At 38.2% G+C, this 12,013-nt stretch overlaps 1 protein-coding gene across 1 annotated transcript; it reads left to right on the forward strand.

Annotated features, from left to right (window-relative positions):
- Nucleotides 1–9,016: 9,016 nt before the first annotated feature.
- On the forward strand, nt 9,017–10,403 carry LOC145643008 (uncharacterized). The gene is made up of 4 exons (XM_081694172.1): nt 9,017–9,266; nt 9,321–9,806; nt 9,877–9,992; nt 10,095–10,403. The coding sequence occupies exons 1-4, from the start codon at nt 9,017–9,019 to the stop codon at nt 10,401–10,403; spliced, it is 1,161 nt and encodes a 386-aa protein (XP_081550298.1).
- Nucleotides 10,404–12,013: the final 1,610 nt, after the last annotated feature.

The raw sequence follows: 12,013 nt of genomic DNA on the forward strand, positions 1-12,013 counted from the left end.
TTTGGGAGTTAAGTATAGGGTTTATTCAAGTTGATTTATTTGGAGGATTAATATCCGACTTACCCCCTAAAAAAAAATGACGGAAAATACACGCATACAAGACTCCCTTAAACATGGTCAAAGTGTACATTAGTGTGTGCTTTATATGGTGAGTGTAAGTGACATGCTTTAATTCTTGTGTAAGACCAAAGGAATTAGTGCTTAGACTCGATTAATGACTTGACAAGGTATAATTGCAAGCAAAAATTTACTGAATTGACTAGAAAACTACTCAATTAGACATAAGGTGATGACTCGAGCGATAAACCGAACTGTCGCCAAAACGACAGGACTAGCGCCTCTCTTTGTAGTGTAGCGCCAGACGACAGGACTATCGCCAGGCGCTACGCTCCACAGAGTGGCACTGCAGTTCAAATCTAGGCGCCATTTCTGGAACGTCGATCTGAAACTGCTTTCGGTATTATTACTCTACTGGGTATGCTTAAAGTCATACTAAGTCAATTCTGATAATATTATTAAACTTTATATACTCAAATTAATTAATTAATTAATTAGGCAAAGTTCTTTTAGTCACAAATCAATTTATTTAATCTTAGCACAAGTTAAACAAACGGTTAGGAAAAACACATAGAGTATGCACAACCAATAATGCACAATTAGTCAAGTAGGCACAACATGATGCAATGAGTTTGCAACCTAACCATGGATCTAGTTCTCTAAAGTTCGGGAAATGGTTTAGTCAATAAAGGGTCCATGGTTAATTGTCCGGATGCACCGCGCGGAAGCCTAACCGTGAAGGGTTGGCGCGAGTGGATGGGACACCGCGAGTTTAGAAAAACTTGCTTCCATGGTTTCGTAAATTCAATATTCTCAGATGTGCCCTTTGTTGCTCAGAGCGTTCAATCAGGTAAATGGAGCATGAATTCCCAGAGGGTTATGTCCATATGTAGAACACATATGGATTTCAGAAAAAGCGAGAAAAACTCAATCAGGAAGTAGGATCGAGCAAACAATGCTAAAAATTGGTCAAACTAGAACGCATATTTCTGGCTCAGTATTAGAAGAACTTGCGCCAGCAAACAGAGTCCAGCGCCACCTTTTGGCTTTAGCGCCTAGCAACGGAAGCTGTCGCCTGGCGACAGAAGCTGTCGCCTGACGCTAACGTCAAAAAGATGGCGCTAGTCTTTATTCGCTGACGCTAGTTCCTACATGCCTCAGCAGCTTTCTGTGCTCGATAAAATTTTCCAGTTCCGGGCAACATTATTTCGATCCTAGTTGTGAAATTTATTCCTCAAATTTCCTACGTGTAAAAGTCCTATGTTTTAACTCATTACGGATGGTATTTCCAATGACATCTTTTTATGCATATGACAATAATGTTAATCAAAATTACGCACATGAAATACTTAGAACTTTTCGAGTCTCATCCACTCATTCTAAATCATTGTCGAAATAAATTTCAGGAATTAAAATAGAAATCCTCCCAAGTGGAGTCGCCAAAAACTGTAGGAAATATTTCAAGCATTATCCCCAACTTGAACCCCACTGTGATCATACACTAACTTACGGTGGCGTCCAAAGGGAAAGAAGATAAAGTAAAAGAGTCGCCAACAAGTTTTAGGAACTTGTAAACCGTTCACATGGTGAAGGTTACACCCCTTAACGATCCAGGAGATCGTCAACTCCAAATAGGTCAGGAACCATGACTGGTAGTTCGGGGATGAAGGTACAAATCCAACCTAAAAGAGATTAAACCTGCCCTAATAATAGGACTCTACTTTATTCTGATCGTATCCATGTGCGCTTTCTGACTAACATGAAATCAATAGGTTTATCCCTAAACCTGTTTATCTATGTTGGTTGAATTTTAATACACACATAAATCTATTATTGGCGATCACTTGAATTATAATCATAATTAACCCTAAACAAGATTATTAATTATCCTATTAAGCGTGATTACAAGTACAAATTCACTTAAAACAAGCATAAAAGGCGTGATCAAGCAATAACAATAAATAACCAAGCAACATAATATTAATCGAGAAAATAATCATCATAATTATTACAATTATAATCATAATTAAAATAATCATGTTAATTAATAATAAATCATAATAATAGCAAGATCCCAGGCATGATACTAACAAGATTAATAACAAACCCTAGCATGTCACTACATCATCAAAGCTCAAAGCTTTAACCCTAACATGATACTAACAGGAAAGACAATAAAAGGCATCATCATAATTGACATTATATTCTTTACCCTAAACATGATACTAGGAATTTGTTGTTGTCACCCTAAACATCAAATTAAGAAAAACATCCTAACATGATACTAGGAATCAAAATAACAACCTAGACATGATTTCTATATTAAAATATCAATATATCAATTAAATTACTTACTTGGATGCCTCGTACCTTTTTCTAATAACAAAATACACACGTTAGTAACTTCAAGGAAAATAATAAACAATAATTAAATTAAATAATTGAAATAGCGATTAGGGACCAAGCCCTCACAAATTAAAACCTTTCACGTCTAGGGCGAAGACAACTTCGAACAATGCTTGGTGTTTCTAGGTCTTGTGCATGCGGAATTTTGTATGTAAAAGGGAAGAATTCTTAAAAACAAGAGAGAATAAGAAAACTAAAGAATATTTAAGAATTAGAGAGAATTGATGATTGCTGATGATGAAAAACGGAGTTTTTAAGAGGCTATTTATAGAGAAAATCAGCCAAAAAGACAGAGAAACAAACCAGAGTTTCGACGTAAAAAACGAGGTTAGCGCAAGACGCTGACGCTAGCGCTAGGCGCCAAGATTAGCGCCAAGCGCTAATGTCTGGCGTTAGGCGCAAATAAATTTTTTTACGCATTTTCTAAATTCAAAAAAATTTAACCGTATAGGAGGATAAAATCGTATTTTCATCAAAAATACTCTTTTATTCTGATTAAAATTCTAAAAAGTCAACAAAAGTCAATTTATCAATGCTAATTGAATTAGGAATGAAAAAGAACCTTCTAGAAGAATCTAGAAGACTAAAACCATGCTTAATTTCATTAAGAATGATAAATCTATACTAGGCCCTTCTCTAGATCATTGGGCCGCATATAAGGCTTTAACCGGGCCTAGTTTAGTAATTTGACCATAACTTCCTCATTATTCTTCGGAATTTGGCTTATAATATATCATTGGAAATCTCTCTTCAAGCCCCATCCAACTACACCATTATTGGAGCCTTTCTATGAACCAACCAAACCAGATTGACTGTTTTCTTAAAATAGGTTTTAAAAAATAGAGAGAAAAGAAAATAAATTAAAACTATCCGCAACACTAGTTTTTCCACACTATCACTTCATTCGATTATGACTCGACGTGAAAGGTAATCATCACAGGGTTTGGTTTTGGGGAGACATAAATGGGTGTCTACCCCAAGGAAATAAAACACTAGGAACGGGGATCTACAAGTAATCATGTCAATTGCAACAACTTGGGAAGAGCATGCAAATCAAAGGCTGTGAAGACTAATGATAAGAGCAATCAGTTGGAATCAAAGAGCTATCTCCTAATTGTTAGGCTAGGGTTCACTATGAATAACTAACCAAGAGAGTCACAATCAAAACCAATCGATAATTGCAATTCCTAAATAAATTGTTTGTGTCATTAGCAATTACAATGCAATCTAGCATAATTCTCAAGGCCTAATAGAATTAAACACATCCAAACCTTCATTAATCACTTTAAGCTCAACAATCAATCAACACAATTCCCATAACAATCACAATTAATCAATCATACAAGTTTCACCCAATTCCTAGCCTAACAACTACTCAAATATCATCATCTATCAACAATCAACTAAAAGAATTAAGAATCAACATTATATCACGAACAATTACACTAATCAACCATTAATCATCAAAACTAAACCAAACAAACATGAAATTAAACAAAACAATAAGGTAAGATAGAGTTAAGAATGCTCATAGATAGTAGATGAGATCTTCAACACAATTGTCACCATTGTATCTTCAATCTCTCCATCACCATTGAAATCCTTCACTTTCTATCTCAAAAACTACTCCTAATCTATAGAGAGGAACTCCTAATCTAAGCTAATCTGGAGAGAGACTGTTCTCATCTAAAGTATTTCATCCTTGAAGAATAAAGAAGGCTATACACTATATATACAAAAGGAGGAAATAAATAAAATCATAAGTAAAACCTAGAAAGCCGCGCCCGCGGAGAAATCGGTCGCGCCCGCGGAGGAGAATAGCTGGAACATAGCAGCCCGAGGCCGCGCCCGCGGCCAAAGCCCGTGCCCGCGGGGCGCCCGCGGCTAGCTCTCTCCAAGTTCCTGGTCGAAAATGGGTAGAAATAGGTTGCAGCAGCCCCTGGCCCGTGGGTATTGTAGCCCGCGCTCGCGGCAGATTTGTAGGGCCAACATCAAAAGGCTATAAGTCACAATCTAGGAATTTTATGGAAGCATACAATGTATCAATGGAAAGCTCTTTAAGTGTAGTTTCCAACCCAACTTGAATTACCTCAATCTGATTTGTAGAACTCGAGATATGGTTGAAACAATGCACAAAGGTCCTTTTGATACTTTGCAAGCCTTGGTTTTCCTGTGTTTCTAACTCAAATTCAATTCCGAAAAGTTCATATTGACCCTAGTGGATGCTATTTTCAATTCCCATGCATATAGCCCGCGATTTACCTACAAAACAAGAAAAAGAAACGGAGAAGCGATAGAAATAGCCGAGAAATAAATAAAATGATAAGAAAACTATTAAAAGCACGCATTTCTCTAAACTAACACAAAAACACGCAAATCGAGCATTATTCTCTAAAAACACGACATAAACGACTAATGAAGAGCATAGAAATATAGAGAAAACATAGCCTAAAGGTGCCATAAATGGCACGGGTCAAGTACATACTAGGCATCAAGTTCTATTGGGATAGATAAAAAAGGATGATAGGATTGGGTCAAAGTACTTATAGGATCAAGTACATTATAGGCATCAAGAGAGGCCACCTACCCATGTCACATGGCATAACCCTAAGCAATAATCAGTGTCCAAAGACACCTGATGAGCGAGAAAGGATGAATCAGATTCCATATGCTTCGCTTATTAGATCGATCATGTATGCCATGATATGTACTAGGCCAGATGTGTTGTATGCCTTTAGCGCTACGAGCTGATACCAATCAGATCCAGGAGAAGCGCATTGGACTGCGGCAAAAATATCCTAAATTACCTGAAAAGGAACAAGGATAAATTTCTGGTCTATGGTGGCAGAGATGAATTAATTGTTGAAGGTTACACCAATGCAAGCTTCCAGACAGACAGAGACGACTTCAAGTCATAGTCTTGGTATATATTATGTCTCAATGGAGGAGCGTTTAGTTGGAAGAGTGCGAAGCAAAGCACAACTGCAGATTCTAAAATTGAAGCTGAATACTTGGTAGCATCTGAGGCAGCTAAGGAGGCAGTTTGGATTTGCAAGTTCATTGGTAAACTTGGTGTTGTACCCTCCATCGAGGGACCAATAGACCTCTATTGTTACAACAATGGAGCTATTACACAGGACAAAGTGCCAAGAGAACATCAGAAGGTCAAACATGTCGAGCGACGGTTTCACATGATTCGAGAATGGAAATCAGAAGGTGAAATCAGAATTTGTAAAGTTGGAACGGATGATAATGTAGCCGATCCATTAACTAAGCCTTATTTTAGTGTTTTTATGAATTTTGGACAATTTTAATATAAAGCACTATAATTAACTATAAAATTTTTTGAGTAATTAAATTTTTCATGCAATTTAAATCACTTCGTTGGCTATTTAATTGTGGTTTAGAATTAAATAGTGAGTCCATTCCATTTTTGAAATATTCAAAATAGGGTATCAAGACCAGTCTCGGTAAGGAAACACCTATTAAGTGAACGTTGATTATTATAATCGAAAATTATCCCTAATCGAGGTCATTTAAACAATGGACGATTAATGACCAGTTGAGATTAGTGCGTAGTTTTATTTATAGCACCGTTCATGTGCTACAGGGACATGATTGTCATGAATCATTTGCACAGGTATTGGTTTAGAACCATACTAGATCGACCTATGAGAATACTTTAAGAGATTAAAAATCGTCATAAGTGTACTTCTCATTATTACTATTGGAACCTTTTTCCTTGACCATGAGTATTGTGAGCTTTCTTGTTTGAGTACTAATCCGCTTTGATGATTGTCAAACGTCTGCCGTAATAGGGGATTATAACGGCATCACTCGGGCGGCTAGGTCCTCTTAGTAAGAGAAGCTACATTACAAGACTTGAAATGTCCCCCTACTTAAAAAAAAGGGAAGATGTCTTTGTTGTTTACAAGGCCTCTCGAAGAGTAAGACTGTAAAAACGCATGGCTGTGCTCGGATGGATTTTAGAAATTATATGTTTATTCATATTCGGACTCGAAAAAGAGAAACACTTCTTGACGTAATAAGGATGACAAAATAATCTTACCTTACAGTTCATGAAGAGGCATTAATCGACATAGGAAAAGGGTTATACACTAAAAGTACACTTGTCCGGAAGGACAAGTGGGAGATTGAAAAGGATAGTGTACTTCGAACAAGTTTATTATTTTGATAGTGGGTTCAGAATTATTAGAAAGCTAATGTATTCAGTAAGGTCAAGTGATCGGAATGCTTGGGTGGGGGCCGCTTCCGATCAGTAATATTAATGCATAATTAATATTACAGCTTAATCTTGAATGAACCCTTTGGGTCACATCCAAGAAGACAACAAACCAAAACGACGAATTAATTCGGAAGGAATTAATGAGTTGACCGAGTAACATTTATTTAGACGTCGGAAATTCAAGTTTAGAGCGTCCAAACCGAGCGTCGGAAGTCGAGTCGGAAATAATAAAATACGAGACGTGCAAATAGTAATAAATTTACAAAATTCTAAAAATACCCCTAGCATCGGAGTGCCCCGAGAAATCCGAGTGCTAGGGGAATAATGCACAAGCATGGTGGCTAGCATGCGCACCAAGCCGAGCCGAGGTAGGCTGGTGCGTGCTAGCGCATTATTGCTTGCAGCCACGACATCTAAGGGCAGTAAGCTGCAGCAGCCCGCACTCGGAGTGCGTGGCTTCCTAGCCGCAAGCAGCAGCCGCATCTCAAAGTGCGGGTAGCTAGGCTATGGCGCGGGTAGCTGGGCCGTGAGGAAAGAGGAGAAAGTGGGATCTTAGGCGGGACATGTGGCACATGGAGAGGAAGTAAGTCGGGAGCAAGTTTGGTCCCCCCCCTCTCCAAGTGGTCCTCACTTGCTCTCTCTTTAATAGATGACAATTGTTGATTTATTACTAGCTTGCTTAAATAATTTTATTTTGCTTTTAAAATAAAATGTGAAAATCCCACTATCCCACATTGGTGGGAGAGACAATCATACTCTCACCATTTCCTATAAATACCCAAGTAAGCACATTGAAAATGATGCTTGAGTAAGAGTTGTAACGGGTATCACTAGTAAGTGGAAACCCTTGAGCTCAAGAGTTGGAAAGGTATCACATAGTTCATGATATACAGGCATTGGTATCAACTTACCATTTAACTATTGATTATGTGTCAAATATGGGAATTGTAGAAAAAGTTCATGTTGGGCAAATGATGGCAAAATCATGCTATGTCACAGAATTAAAAAATCCAGTGCAAAAAGGACCGGCAGCGAGTAATCCAAAAAGGGAAAGAGAACTGTTGGTACGAGACTTGTCCATGGAGAATTTTTATGCTAGGCCAGAAACCGTGACGAGGCCGTCATCGGGAGGTGAGACAGTGCAGGTAGAACTCCAGCAAGGAAATCCTGATCGGACGGTGAGAGTTGGAGCTGATATGGATGTTGAAATGAGATGTAACTTGATTAGCTTGCTGAGAGAGAATGCGTATGTGTTTGCATTCTCGGCAAATGAGATGCCTGGCATACACCCTGAAGTAATGGAGCATAAGCTTAAAGTGGATCGAACGTTTAGACCAATAAGGCAAAAGAAGCGCAACTTCATAGAACCATGTACCTACCCGAAATGGTTGGCAAATGTCGTAATGGTTAAGAAGTCGACAGGAAAATGGCGGATGTGCATAGATTTTACGGATTTGAATAAAGGCTGCCCGAAAGACTGTTATCCATTACCTCGAATTGACAGATTGGTGGACTCAACCTCTGGGCATGAAATATTGGGCTTCTTAGACGCATTCTCAAGATATCATCAAGTGAGCCTTCATGAATCAGACAGGCCTAAAACGGCGTTTATAACAGAGGTCGGGGTATACTGCTAGCTATAAGGCAATGCCGTTTGGATTAAAAAATGTCGGAGCAACATACCAGAAATTGGTTGATAAATTTTTGAAAACCAAAAAGGGCGCAATGTGGAAAGTACATGTGGATGACACGTTAGTGAAGAGCAAAGCGAAAAAAGACCACATATCTGATCTAAAGGAAACGTTTGCTACTTTACGGCAGTATCAAATGAAACTCAACCCGGAGAAATGTGTCTTCAGGGTTCATTCTGGAAAGTTCTTGGGTTTCATGGTGAATGAACGATGCATTGATGCGAACCCCGATAAGGTCAACGCCCTCCTTGAGGTGAAGCAGCCCAAAACAATTCGAGATATATAGAGGTTAACAAGTAGAATGGCATCTGTAACGCGCTTTATTAGCAAATCAGCAGATAAAGCACTCCCATTCTTTGTTGTTTTGCGGCAGAATAAAACATTCGAATGGGGAAAGGATCAAGCTGACGTCTTGGAGATTGTACGAAATCATTTAAAATCTCTCCCGAAAGTGGCATGACCGGAACAAGGGGAACAGTTACAATTGTATATATCGGCATCCCCAAAAATTGTCGCTTCGATTTCATTAGTTGAAAGAGCTAAGCAGCAAGTGCAGATATATTTTGTCAACCATGTTCTAAATGCTGTTGAGCGACGATATCCTGTGATAGAAAAAATGGCACTTGCTTTGGTCATTGCTGCTAGAAAACTACGTCCTTATTGTGATGCACATTCGATAGAGATTCTTACGAATCACCCTTTAGAAAAATCATTGCAAAAAATGGATATGTCGGGAAGATTGCTAAAATGGGTTGTTAAATTGTCAAAATATGAGTTACACTATAAGCCTAGAGTATCCATAAAGGCACATGACTTGTCGGACTTCATTGTAGAGACCTCTTACAATGATGAGGAAAAAGAGTTAGGCACATGACAGGTATCCGTAGATGTGTCGGTAACATTGACTGGGTCTGGGGTAGGAATTGTGATAACGGCTCTTGATGGAGAGACTTTTGAATATGCTTTAAAATTCAAGTTTAAAGTAACCAATAATGAAGCTGAGTATGAGGCGGCAATAGCAGACATTCAACTATCAACAGCAGCAGACACTAAGAGACTAGTTCTCAAAACTGATTCACAATTAGTTTCTAGTCAGTTTAGTGGAAAGTATGAAGCACGAGAATCAGCAATGATAAAGTATCTGGAAAAAATAAATGAGCTAACAGCTCAGTTACAGTATTTTGAGGTCCAATTGGTACCGAGGGCACAAAACTCGCAAGCTGATGCTTTAGCTAGGTTGGCCAACTCAAGCTTTAATGACCTTGAGAGAACCGTTATGGTGAAAATTCTGAAACAAAGAAGTATAGATGAGTCGGTAGAAGAGATTCTTTGTAATCAAGAAGGAAGTCAATGGTATGACAAAATCCTAGCATATCTTCTGACAGGAGCATTACCGGTAGATAAAGGTGAATCTCGGAAGATAAAAAAAAGATAACGTCTAGTTCATAATGTACCAGGGGTAAATTTATAAAACAGGATTCTCATTGCCATTACAAAGGTGCATAACAACCGATGAATTTGCAAGACTGATAGAGGAGGTACATGAAGGAACTTGTGGAAATCACTTAGGTGCACGAACTCTCTCAAGGCAAGTAATGAGAAGAGGATACTACTAGCCGACAATGAATGATGATGCTTCTTGTTATGTCAAAAAGTATGAAAAATGTCAGATGTTTGCACCTATTTTAAACCAGCCGCCGAATGATTTAACGCCGAAATTGAATCCAATCCTGTTTGCTCAATGGGGAATGGACATAGTTGGTCCCTTTCCATCGGCCACCGGGGGGAGAAAATTCTTGCTGGTTGGAATTGATTACTTCACCAAATGGATTGAAGCAGAGCCAGTAACCAAAATATCAGCTGCAGAAATGAAAAAAATTATCTGGAAAAATATCTACACCAGATTTGGCCTTCCGATGGCAATGGTCTTTGACCATGGATCACAATTTGACTGCAAACCCATAAAAGATTTTCTAGCAATGTATAAAGTCAAATTTGCATAGGCGGTAGTATGTCATCCGCAACTAAATGGCCATGCGGAGGCTGCAAATTAACAAATAGTAAAGGCGATTAAGAAAAAGATCGAGAATGCAAAGGGGTAATGGGCAGACTTAATTCCCGAAATCTTGTGGGAAAACCGAACAACAATAAGGGAAGCAACAGGATAATCCCGTTTTAACCTAGTTTTCAGAACAGAAGCCGTGATACCAGCAGAGGTCGGTCTGCCGACATTCAGGGTACAACATTACAGCGAAGAGCAAAATGATCTACTGTAAAGACAACAATTAGATTTTTTGCCAAAAGTTAGAGAAAGGGCACTAGTTAAGTCGGCTGCATACAAAAACAAAATGTCAAGGTCTTACAACAAAAGAGTCAATCATCGACCATTGGCCATCAGAGATTTAGTATTGCGAAGAACAACAGGTACTGGAAAGGGAAATGGAGATGAAAAATTAACGGCTAACTGGGAAGGCCCGTATCGGATAAGAGATATGGTGGTATAGGGATCGTATTATCTAGAATAAGAAGACAAAAAACCGCTAAAGAATATCTGGAATACAACAGTTCTTAAGAAATATTGTGATTAGGGAAAAAAACTATATGACAAAATGACAGTTCTTATGTATCATCAACAATGAATTAAAGTAAATACAGCATTGTCCATCTTATAATACGTGTACAAAGGCATCATCCGCTTAACAGACCACCGTTAAGTGGGACGGACAGCTAAAAACCGCTTCCGTGATAATAACGTACTTACAACCTTATCAGTTGTATTCGTTAGTTCACGAGGTTGCTAGTTTAACATAAAATCCCGGCTAAATTATTGTATGGTATGCGCCGATATGGGCACAACCATGACACGATCGCTGATAAGGGTACTTCTGAAACTATAAAACAGCTACACAAGTGACCAATGAATTACGTTGAAACAATAACTACAAGCTAAGAAAAATCTTTAAGTACATGCACCATGAAAATGATGCCTGCACTAAAAGGGGAGGAGTAAAGGGTTATATCTAAATATAACTTATCATCTTTAAAAAAATCGTGATTTTTTAACATATTGGTTGATATGTTATTATTTGTTGACAACTATATTCAGAAATAAGGTGTGCCATATTTAGAAATAAGGTGTGTGCTTAAAACCGATAAAGCTAGAACAAACGCAGTTATAACATCAATTGAAATTGCATAAATATAAGCATAATTGTATTAAAATCATACAAATATGACATATTACAGAAAAGATAGTGTTTTAGCAAAGCAAAGTAACAATAGACAGACACCACCACAAAAGGGTATATGCCGATAAAACAGCATTGTAAAAAACGCATAACATTGTCAAAAGTATAAAGATAAGAAACACAGATTAAAGCAGATAAGGCACCATAACACAAGAGCCGCAAGATGACACCGGTGATGACTGCCTAGCCCTTTAAGCTTGTTTGTTCTTAGGCTCAAGAGAATCCAAAATGCTAAGGTTAGAGAGGCCGACATCAAAAGAAGGGCGATATTTAAAATGTCCTCATTTGAGAACTTCTGTTGTTCGAAGCCACAAGGTGTTTTATGGGCATCATTCTCAAACGCCTTCTCAATCTTGGCCTAGTCA

The sequence above is a fragment of the Chenopodium album genome, chromosome 8, assembly GCF_948465745.1.
Source record: "Chenopodium album chromosome 8, dcCheAlbu1.1, whole genome shotgun sequence".
Classification (NCBI taxonomy): Eukaryota; Viridiplantae; Streptophyta; class Magnoliopsida; order Caryophyllales; family Amaranthaceae; genus Chenopodium; species Chenopodium album.